This window comes from Nesoenas mayeri (genome assembly GCF_963082525.1).
Source record: "Nesoenas mayeri genome assembly, chromosome: 5".
NCBI classification, from domain to species: domain Eukaryota; kingdom Metazoa; phylum Chordata; class Aves; order Columbiformes; family Columbidae; genus Nesoenas; species Nesoenas mayeri.
Genome location: NC_137548.1, coordinates 61,999,755 through 62,011,599, shown reverse-complemented (window position 1 = coordinate 62,011,599; position 11,845 = coordinate 61,999,755). Strand labels below are relative to the sequence as shown.

At 38.9% G+C, this 11,845-nt stretch overlaps 1 protein-coding gene across 2 annotated transcripts in view; it reads left to right on the top strand.

Annotated features, from left to right (window-relative positions):
* Positions 1 to 3,773: 3,773 nt before the first annotated feature.
* The window catches only part of DNAJC24 (DnaJ heat shock protein family (Hsp40) member C24), a 33,951-nt gene continuing 25,879 nt past the window's right edge, over positions 3,774 to 11,845 (top strand). Inside the window, exons 1-2 of one of the 2 annotated variants that reach the window (XM_080345472.1) lie at positions 3,774 to 3,811; positions 5,252 to 5,388. In XM_080345472.1, the coding sequence (XP_080201598.1) occupies positions 5,281 to 5,388 (108 nt within the window). In that variant the 5' untranslated portion in view covers positions 3,774 to 3,811; positions 5,252 to 5,280. Of the gene's footprint in view, positions 3,812 to 5,056; positions 5,093 to 5,251; positions 5,389 to 11,845 lie in introns of those variants that run through there. The other variant, XM_080345473.1, reaches the window with a different exon arrangement.

Below are 11,845 nucleotides of genomic sequence, written 5' to 3'. Positions count from 1 at the left end.
TATACCTGTGCATTACTTAATATCTTAAATTTATCAAAACCAAATAAATACTCGTGTTTGTTTATGTCTCTATATATCAGATGTTAAGTCACCACAGTTCAAGGCAAAAGGTGTAAGAAGAATTGATGGCTGGAAATAGAAGCCAGGCAAATCCAAGTTTAGAATTAGGGACCATTTTTAACAGTAGGATAATTAGCTGTCGAAACAGCCTTCTCGCAAGTGAGGAATTTTCCATCTTTTAATATTGACAGTCAGGTAAAACACACAATCCTGTAGTTCATAAAAATTCAAATGAGGTGATCTGGCGCTTTTTTCAGGCTTTATTCCCATGAATCCTGGTTCTTTTCAGTTACCAGACAAATCAGAAAGCAGACTATCCTTTTGGAAAACCACTAGTTAAATAAAGAAACAAGTGAGCTAACAGACTAATTCACATGTAGCGCTTTGTATCAAGAAGAGCACTACAGTGTATTCTGTAATTTAACAAATAAACGTGCTGTGCAGATAGGGATGCATTTGTCCAGATAGGAATTATACTAAATAACTTCGCCTTTCAACCTACAAAAAGGTGTTTGTTGCAAAAACTGTAATTTTTCCAATATTTTGAATATTCTAGATGCTAAATAATCTGAGAAAGACTTGCCTTCTGATTTTTATAAAACCTGCGCATCCCTTTTTTGTACACACATAGGGCATTATAAAACAAACCAAAAAAACCCCAAAAATGCTTTACTACTCTGAACAACACTTTGAAAAATACCAATTGCCTACAGAAGTAAAAATATAGTTAAAAACTGGAAATGTCTGGATGTTCCAGCAATTTCTTAAGATAATAAAATGACAAGGGGCCACTCCGCCATTTGTAGTCATTTTTTATTGTATTAATATGTACACACTAGTCCAGTTAATTCCTTAAATAATTCTTTTCCTATACTTCTGTGATAACACAGCATAATATTATATGACAGTTTTAAATAAAGCATCTACTACAATGTTGAATAGTCTCACAAAAATGTCTAAAATAGCCAACCTACAAATAAATTATCTTAAATTAAATGAGATAAGAAAAATTTTAAACATCTGTAAATGTTCAGCTTCAGTGAAATTAACAGCTCCTATACATTGTCATATAATGATTTGTTTAAGTAACTAATGAAGGCTGGTTTCCCACAGACCTGGGTCCTATACATCCCGTTCCAGGACGACAGTCTCAGATCCTCTCCATGACTTCATGGTCTGTCTCCTCACGTTCTAGACTTTCACAGTAAGTTCCTCACACTTGCCATGTCACTTTACCTGCTTTCAATTTGCTGTCAGAAGAGGGAAAAGCAGCAAATCCTATGGCCAGTTGGAACTATATACTGACTTACCAGCCAGTAGCTGCCAGAAACATCAGGTAGCATTTGAGCTCAGTCTTGCCCTGGTATCTCTCCCCTATAGACCCATTTGGTTTTACCAGATCTTGAGCTGACTTGATACCTCTAGCAAAAAAAATATTATCAAATTGGCTTGAAATTGATCAATGGCTTCGAAAGTCATTGTGACCAGACAGAGTATGATTAGCCAAGACTAACCCAAACATACTATTGTGATTTCTGAAACTGAACAGATTAAAATTAAAAGAGAAACTGAGACACAAAGACTATAATACCAGACAAGGCCCAATAACCTTGCAATGATTTCATTTCATAGTTTATGCATTTTGCAGTCCATGAACACCAAACTGTTATATTAAACAATTTCCTTTTACTTCTGCACAACTGCTGAACATGCATAGAAAAGAGTATTTCACCTCCAAAATTGTTCTGCTGACTTCAGAAATAATTCCTTAACACTGATAGCTACCTTTATACTGAACAACTAATTACAGATAATTATACTATTAGATACAAATGCTCCCAATCTCTCAAATAACTCTGAGTTTAAACTATTTTACAAGCTCACTTCAGGCACCAATCATATTACAAGTTAAAATGGAAAAACTTTATATGCAACATTTAATAATTTTATGCATAAAGGATAAAAACTGATATCATAAATGTATCCAGTCTGTAAGAGGATATTAGCCATTTGTGATAAAAGCACAGGTTTAATAATCACCATCCAATATATCAGCCTATCCTTTACGATTTCCTCCCCTTTACATCATGAGTAATTGTTCACACACCAGCCCAAATCAACAGATGAGGGGAACATATGAAGTTATATGTGATATATGTGTTGGGTTGATCACAAGCTAAAATGAAGAAAGTAACTCCTGCAATCATACTGAAACCTTTGCCTTAGAGGTAAATTCTAATTTCAAAAGAGACTGCGTAAATTAGCTCATACTTGATATACCTCATTACTCACACTAGTGCTGCAGAAATTAACACCACATTGACAGAGGGAGCTGGACTTTTTTCCAGGGCTGGTACTTGTACCACCCAAGTGCAATTTCCTTTTGACAGCTATGGACATTCATGTTACAAGTTTGACCCAAGTGCAGAAAAGTGCAAAATACTAACATACTGACTATTTTGTAGAGACATTGATGACCAGGATAGACAAAAATCAGACTGACGCACAGGTCTTGAGTAGTTTTGGGGATTAGATGTTTTTCTCACCTACCCTGAAAGCCTCTTGCTTCTCTACCGTCCACGTTAAAATGTAAATAAATTCTCCTTGATTATTGTTCATCCTCGATTGTTCCACACCCCTCCTGCCCTGGTGGTGAATGGGAACAACACGCCAAGAACAACGTTCCCAGTTCTTCCCACCAGCGTCTGTACAGCCTGGCTGCTGCTCCATTTAAACAGTTCAAAGGGTATGAAAAATGACAGAGTTGCTTTAATTCTTATACGTTGCACTATAATAGTGTCAAAGGAAGTGTGCTACACATTTAAAGGCATAGTGTGGGCTGATTTTGGACTAATATCAGGGATTTTGCTAGCTAGGATTGAATGAAATTACAGTAGCTGAAGTTTACAGCACTAACCTAAGCTTTAAAAAAATAAAATAAAAGAAGAAACGCCTGTACATCATTAAAAATCTACTTCCTGAGCTTTTTTTTTTTTTTTATCTCTAAGAGGATGTTCTTCCTTCCCCTTTAGGACAAATACTTTCTAGAAATAAACCATCGTCTTAACAATTTGTGGGGGAGGCAATGAGGAGGACGGACAGAGGAGCCGCCGTCGTGCCCGCGGTTTTCTCCCAAGACACTGGGGCAGCCGGGCAGGGGAACCCGACGCCGTGTGGCCGCCGAATGCCGAGCGGGTCCCCGGGGACTCCCGGTGCCGGAGCTAATCCGTGCCCCCGAGGCGAGGAGGCGGGGGAAAGCCGGCAATGCGGGAAGCCAAAATGCGCCCGGTGCGCCCCGGGTCTCCCCGCACCTGGTGGAGTCCCTGAAGGGAGAGGGAGCGCGGGGCGGCCCGGACTCCCGAGTAACGGAGGGAAGAGGAAAGGAGGCTCCCAGTGTCTTGGCACAGCTGGAAACGGAATCTCTGAGGGGAAAGTGCGAGTGCAAAGATGTCCCCGCTCGCCCCGGGCCGAGAACGAGCGCTGGAGGGCGGCCGGGGCCGTTACTTACGGAGCCCGGCGTCAGTTGCGCAGCTCGAAGCGCCGCCGGTCGCCATGGAGACGGCGTCGGGCCGCGGCCACGGCTCCGCTTCCTACCGGTGCCAGCGCCACTAGTGCCCGGGCAGAAACAACCAAGGCGTCCCCGTAATCTACACGCCCCGCTGCTGCCCGCCACAGTGAGGCGTTGTTTCCCGCCGGACGAGTTATCCGCGGCACCGGCCGCCTCCGTCGCCTGGCCGGTGGTGCGGGACAGGTGGGCGCTCGCTGTGGCTGCGGGGTTTGTCTGCTGGTGGGGTTGGCCGGTCCTCACGGCCCGGCCCCGCTGCTGAGGCGGCTGTAAAGCCTTCGGCAGGGCACTCCGTGCTGCGCAGGCCTCCCGGGTCTCCCTCCGCGGGTCTCGCCGGGCTCCTCCCGCCGCCGAGGCCCGAGCGTCCCGGAGCTGTTGCTGTGGGTGGGTGGGTGGGTGGGTCCGCAGCGGCGCAGCCACCGCTTCGTGACGGGCTGTGGGTGGCAGCGAAGTCTCGGGCGGGGCTGGTGGTTTCGGGGGGTGGTAAAAACCCCCGTGGGTTCCCCAGGGAGAAGGGGGCCTGCCTGGGGAAAGGAGAGAAGCGGGAGGGAAGGGGGCGATATGTGGTGTTGCCCCAAAGGTAGAGGGGGGACCCGCGGCAGCCGAGTGGGACCTTGTGCGGTTGGAGCTCTGGGAAGTTTGAAAACCGGACTTGTCTTCCCTCAGGAGAAAAAAGGGTTATTCTGAAGTACGACAGGAATCGGTTTTAGTGCTGACATGGAAAGAAAAGAGCCTTTTTGTTCCTTTTAACTACATGTATATATCTATATCTATATAAATAAAAATAAACCCATGAAACTTGCAAAGTTCATCCCTGCAGGGAGAGTTATTTCTTATCAGAAAGCTCACAATTAATCAGCTACTACAAGCTTAGGATTTCAGTATAGCTCAGAATCTGCTTGAAGCTCAAGAGTTACTGTGCTTCTCCTGACATTTAATTCTCCTGGGTAGTTGTTTTTGGCTTGGTTTGTTTGTTTTTATTCTTGGTCACTAGCTTGATGATAGATGGCCAGAAAGAAAAGGCAAATAACTAGTTAGGTTTTGCTTACTCTGCTAACTTTACATGCTTTTATTTATTTTTGTTTGATTGTTTTTATGTTCTCTTTTACTTTAATGTTAAAAAAGTTAAGCTTTCTTACCCAGAAGGATGAAGGAGAGTCCATACTGGGAATATCGTTGTGCAAAACCTGAGCCATAATGTTTTGTCTTGTTGCCTGTATCTCATTCCAGAATTGACCAAAATGTCACACTTTTATGTACATCATTTTTCCATAAGTACAGTATTACTTCACAATAAAAAGTATATTTTTTAAAAGTCTATGTATAACGTAGGTAGGTTCAAAAGAGTTCAGACAGTTCAAACGCAAAATGCTTTTAAAGGAGTATGGACAGCTTCTGAAGCGTGATACTGGGAGAGGAAACACAGTGTAACTTCACATATGGCAATCGATGGGGTGGAATGGCCAGGTGAATGAAGCTGGTTTTTTACACTGTAGATCCTGTGTAGGGGTGTAGATGTGCTTGAGGGCTGTGATCTATTTCATGATCCTGTAACTTGTCACACTCATTTTTCCTTTTTCTAACTGTTTCAAATAGTAATTATATTTATTTAATTTTCTTACACAGTGCTAAGAAAGTAATTTCAAAGTCAGACGATGGCCTTTGAAAGGATAACACAAAAGGACTGGTACAAAATCCTGGGTGCAAATCCATCAGACAGTCCGGCAGAACTCAAACGGAAGTACCAAAAACTTGCTTTATTAGTAAGTATGTTTTTATTATTTAAGATGTGCAAAAATAATTTTTATGAGCAATAAGATAATTTTGGGGTTTGTTTTTATGTTTTTTGTATAAATATGATTAATCAGAGTGTGTTTGTAACACCAGTTCACTGAGGTTGATTTAGGTTTGAAATAAATACCTAGAGTTTATGAGTTATCATTATATTTCACAAAGAGGGGTTGTGTTGCTCTGGTTCCAAACCACCGATACATCTCCCAGCTTTGCTAAACATTCATGAGTGAACTGAGCCAAATACCTGTTCATCAGGTGCTGCATAATCAGGTGTACACGTCAAAGAAGGTCATTGTTTGTAGCGCATAGTCATGAAATGTGCTAATTGGTACTTGTGGTATTTACTATGATGCATGCAGTTACAGTGTGCTGAATGCAATCCTCGAATATGGAAAGACCAGATGCAAAGAGAAGTACTTCCTGATCATCTGTAGTAATGAAATAGAAAATGTATAGGAGGAAAATATGTTAGTATCAATTTTATTTGAGAGTTTCTGGTTCATTTTTTGTGGATTCATGTTTTTGGTCATGCGCTAAGACTTGATGTTCTGTGAATTCTCTTAAATTTCCTGTCCTCCTGGTTTACATGTGTAAGAATCTCAGAGCCTTACCATGTTACTTCATATGGTTCTTTTTCTTCTGCTTGACTCCTTTTTGCTCAAAAGATGCTCTGGCTGGGCTTTCTGTGTAAAATGGTGTGTATTTTTTTGATACTGTTGACCATTTTCAACCAAATTTGATAGCCATATAGAAGTCCTAAGACAACTAAATTCCTAAGTTGCTTCAAAACTGGCAGCCTGGTAGAGAAGAAAGAAGGTGAGCAGAACTCGGTTTTTATATATCCCTTTAGGTAGCTGTGAGCAGGACTCTTAGTATTGGTGGGGCATTAGAGAGCACGTGCACAGCTCCGCTGGCTTGGTTTGAGGTGTCAGAATGAAGGTGATAAGAAGTTGGGATTTTGAAGTGAGGTAAAGAGAATGCCAGTCAATGGGAGACTGAGTTTTGTTTGTTGAAATCAATGTGTTGGTTGGTTGGTTGGTTTTGGTTGGTTTTGTTTGATTTTATTTCTAGCCCCAGTGAAAACTGCTTTAAAGGTCATTTCACCAGTATGAAATATGTTCCAAATGTACAAATTTTAATATATTTCAGTTAAATTTGCTAAGCAATCCTGCTGTACATCTACTCCTTCACGGTGCTTCCTACTAAACTGATTTCCTTGTCTGAAACTGATCTGTGTAATTAGTGTTTTAAGTTTCAACGCTTTACAAGATGCTTGCATGCAGATATAGGACATAAATCCTTTGGTCCTCGCTATTAAACATTAGAAGAATCACTGTAGGAGAGCACTTTGGAAACAAAGCTTCTTAGTTCCGCCTTTAACAGAAATAGTTGTTTCTTGGACCTCCTAATATTTTAGTTTTTCTCAATTACTAATAAAATGTGAATAAAATATTAATAATGGTTTGTTTGTTCTTAATGAAAGCAATAGGGGGCACAGTGTAAAATACCTCTTGTGTTTAGATGGGGGCTAATTTAAACTAAATACTGCAGTGGAATTAATATATCTCTCTCACTGTGAATCTATGTATAATAATGGCATTAAAATAATAGGTATTGTTCAGAGCTGTTTTCTACAGAACCAAAATTATGTAGTGCCTTTCCTGTACTTTTTTTTTTAATGAAACTTACCCTTTGTGTTCTAGCACTGTACTTTCATGTAATTATTTTGAAGTGTATGAAGTGAGAATTGTTGGAGTTGACAACTGTTGGTTTATAACTGCCTGTAGTCTTAGAAGATGAAGTACTGTAACTTTTCTGTAGAACCTGTGTATTTCCAAACCAAATGGTTAGTGCTCTTTACTTAAAAAGTCAGTGAGAAATATTAGAGAAAATTAAGATATGTTTTGGATCTTTTTCTTTTGCTGTTTGGCTCAGAATTCTTTTGCTATCAGTGGTGGATCTCTCTGACTAAAAAGCCACGCTGATGTTTACTTGTAGGTGTTTTCTCTGAGGCAGATCTGCTGCTGCTTGTCTGTTGTTGTTACCATATGTCCTGTCTCTATTAATCTTTTTCTTTTAGCTGAACTGTTCCAGACTCTACTCGTTTGTCTACTTATTAATACAGCTTCTAGCACAGTCAGTCTGAAGTCTGTAAAAGCATGGTGGGAATAAAACAACAATTATTTTTATGCATCCTAAAAACTCATTGGCTACAGGGGTGACTAGAGACTACAGCACATACCTTCACTAAAAAGTGCTCATATAGCACATAGTTACACTGTGAAATTCATTGTCACAGATGATGTTGAGTCCAAGGGGTTACGTGGTTGAGCAAGTTGTTGGGTTTTCATGGAAAACAAAAAAAGTTAACACAAAAAAGTGTTCAGGAATCAATGAGCTACGGACTTCTGAATATTGGTGGAATTTATTTTATGTTTGTCCTATCTTGACAGTATTCTCTATGCATCCAGTGTTTGCCGTTAGTAAAAAGCATCACACGGGATGGACCCCTCACCTTACCTGCTGTGCCCCGTTCATATGACGTAGCTCCCCAAGTAATGTGTGTGCTTAGAGCTCTCGGCAGCTTCACCCCAAACCCACAAAGTGCTTATTTGGGTTTTCTAAAGCTGTTCAGAAGGCGCTGGTAGAAGTGCCCCCTTGGTGCGGGCAGAGGACAGCCCTACAAGCAGGTGTTTTTATGTATTGTAGACACTTGTGGGAGTAACTCCAGTGTCGAAGCTGGAATAGCCCATGAGCACAGCCATGTATTGCATATTAAAAGATTTCCTGACAAATTATATGGTCAGTACAGAAAGTTTTCTGGCTTATGTGTAGCAGCACAAGTTAACTTCCTGAAGAAATGTCATGTGCTAATTTTCTTAACAACCAAAAGTTTATAAAGCAACTTGCATCTTGGATACAAATTGCAATTAATATGACATTCAATCTGTAATCATGAATATTCTTATTACAGATGTTCGTTAGCATCAAACATCATAGAGGGTGCAATTTATTTTTAAATATAATTCTGCTGTTAAAATAAAAATGGCAAATATCTGACTCCAAGCCGCCTTCAAATAATCCCCTGTGCTTCATGTGGAGTGTTTGCTTTTTGCCATCTGCTATTTTCTGTATTTGTCAACATGTGTATGCTTAGCATCTTCAATGAACAGGCAGATGTAAATTTCCAAAGCTAAAGAGTTGGAGATCTTGCCATATGTCATCCAAAAGATAACTATATCTGTAGTTAAATCTCAGGACTGGCCTTAATAATTCAAAGTAGTACACAGTTAAAAACACTTGAATTGTCGGTTTGTAAGAACCATTTCAAAAGAGTGAATTCACTTAAAACTGATTAGGTTTAAATTCTAACTTGGTTTTGTCAATTCTAACAATTTGATGATGGAAAAGGTTAATGACCCATCACAAATAAAATTGTACATATGCACTCTACTAGAGTGAACGCATGTACTTACTGTTTTGCCGTATTTGGCTTTGCTTTGCTTTGCTTATTTTTCATTTGGTCAGATCACAACCTAGGTTGAAGGGAATTATTTTGCTACAGATAATGCCAATTCCTTCTTTAAGAACAGTATTAATTTGATACAGAAAACAGAGCAGGTTTGGCCTAAAAGTAGTGATATTTTTTAAATCAATATTTTTTCCTTCTTACCTTGTAAATATTTAAGTAAATGTTCATATTCATAGAATTTTGTAGCCGGCATAGCTCAATGCAAAAATTCCTTGATCGGCTGTTTTAAGTTCATGTTAAAGTGCTTTCTGAACCACAGGAAACTTGGATTTTCCATACTCTGAAAGGAATTGCAACAGATTTTGAGAATGTGTTAAGTAGTAGGAATGTCGTCTTTAATCTGTCTTTGGAAGATGCTGATGGTTTTGAGACATTTAGGAGACACTATAGCCTTTTAATCCACAATTACATACATAGTTTCAACAAGAAGATATCTTCAATGGATAAACAGGTTTTGTGCTGTTTACTTAGTTTTTCAAGGAATCTGTACGGCTTTTAGGAAGGATGGTGCCTATGTTCCATTTCTGAATGTGTATAAAATTAAAAGGGGATAAAATTAGAGTAACAAAAATAGGATATTGGGGGAAGGATTACACCATCTTATTATTTGCACAATTTTTACATCTCCTGTTGGTCTGACGCTCTGTGGTCAAAGAATGAGTTGACAGATTGTATTCAAATTTTTGTGTAGCTGTGCTATATCTGACAACTGCATTTAACGGAGAATAAAGTCACCAACACATAAGCTTTTCTAGCTGAAAATCAGGTGTCTGTTCCTGTGGATGCTGATGATATTATAGGATACCTTTCAACCGGAAAAAAAAATATTGTGCAGGAAAATTATATACTGCTGTTACAATGTGTGCCCTAATCTTCAAGAAAATCCATGTAATTTGAGCAGAGAGTTTGCAGGAAGCTCTTATTTCTAATATGGTAAGGAAATAAAATGTGCCATTTAACATATAGTGTTACAGAGATTATCTTATCTGAAGGAGTGGTGTGTGTGTATAAATACAAAGTGTTAAGGTGATCATTTAATCTGTTTGAAAGAGTAGAAAATTTGAAAATAGAGCATCAGGCATAGGTGAGAATAACTCTCAGCACCAATGAAAAAGGACATTAATAGAAATTTAACTTAGTGAAGCAAAATAACTTCAAGAGGAAACTGTTCCGTTGAGCTTGTGTGGAGGAAATATGTCTTTCCAGAGACAAAAAAGATCTGTTGAATCTTATCAGATTTATATATGCATCTGAATTCCGCAATCACAGAAATGCAGAGCGTATTTACGTAAAGTTAAAGATCTGCTTCCATCATCGTCTTAGAGTTCTTTCCACAATAAACTCAGTGTTACTCCTGAAATCACCTGCCTATTGAGGAATTCTTTTTCGTGCTGTTTAAGTTGAGGTTTTGAATCTTCAAAATGAAAACCCCTTGAGCTTTGTACCAGAAGTCTCATAATAATGTTTTTCATAATTAAAATTATGCAGTGTCTGTATATTTTTTAATAGCCTTTGCAGGTTTTTTTACTTTTGTGTTTGAACAGCAGAGTACTCGTTAGAGATACTTAACAGGTCATCATGCTTAGCTAACTCTAGTTTCACTAACTTGTAGAAAATGGATTTTGTATTTTGACAGTATAAATACAACAATTTTAGTGCAGCCTGATTGTAGCTTGACTGAATTTAATATAATTGCAACAGAGAGAAAGGTAAGCCACGGAGTTTAGTGGAAAGGACTATTGTTTTTACACTCTGGGTAGTTTTATTTTGAGCTGTTCTTTACATCTGACTTACTACTTCTGATCTTAGTCATATTTTCAAGTTGAGAAATTGGTTATTAACTTCTGTAGTATCTAATGAATCTCAGTGTTATAGAAGTCACTAGTTCAAACAGCTTGATGATCAAGCTGGTGTTGCTGCTGCTGGTTAAGCCATGAGAGCTTTTGTTCGATTCACCCACCTGGTTTTTGTGGTGGTTGTATTTTTTTAAATATAATTTTCTGACAAAATAGGATTCAGTATATTCAGTTTAACTCTGGCCTCTTTCATGTCGCTATTGAAACTCAAGTAATGAAAACGTTGGATTATTCCTCTACAGCTGCTGATCTCTCCTAGGTGATGACTTTACCTTTTCATCTACATCTCTTTGACTATTTCTTCCTAAAATGGGGAAGTTGTGTAGAGGCTCAGACAGTCTATCTAGAGTGCTTATTAAATATCAATGGCAAAAGAATCAATAATGAATGGGGCTAAGTGAGCAGAGGAGGCTGTTCTCGCATGATTTCCTTGAGTCATCGGAAAGTGTGGCCTTTTAGCAGTTATGAGGACACACTATCAAAGTTGTTTCCTTACTGCAAATGGAGAAATTTGCCAACCGTGACCAGCCTCAAATTAGAAGTTAAATTAACACCAAACTAGTGATCAGTCCAGATGTGAATGCATCCTCTACGGCAGCACTAGATACTAGATATCCAAACTAGATACGAGGTTTATGTGATTCTATGGATTACGTTCGAATTTTTTGTCAATATGGCTATGAAATTTGGCAATAACTGGATGCTTATGTGTTTTGTTGGGTTTTTTTTTTGTTTGTGTGTGGTGTTTGTGCTTTGTTTTGATTTTTTTTGTTTTTGTTTTGATTTGTGTGTGTTTTGTTTGTAGGTTTCTGTGTTTGTTTCTTTTATTTATTTATTTTTAAATGCTGGTGCGATATCCATGAAATGGGATGTGCATACAGGAGTTATAGAACACCTCATGGCCTCTGATTTTAAGGAATCAAACTTCTCAAGATGCTTTTTAATTATTTGGTGTTGCCTAAGACATCAAAGTGTTGTCTGTACAACAAGCTGTGGGCCTTCTGGTGTTATTTGAATACAGTGTAACATGTTTACTAA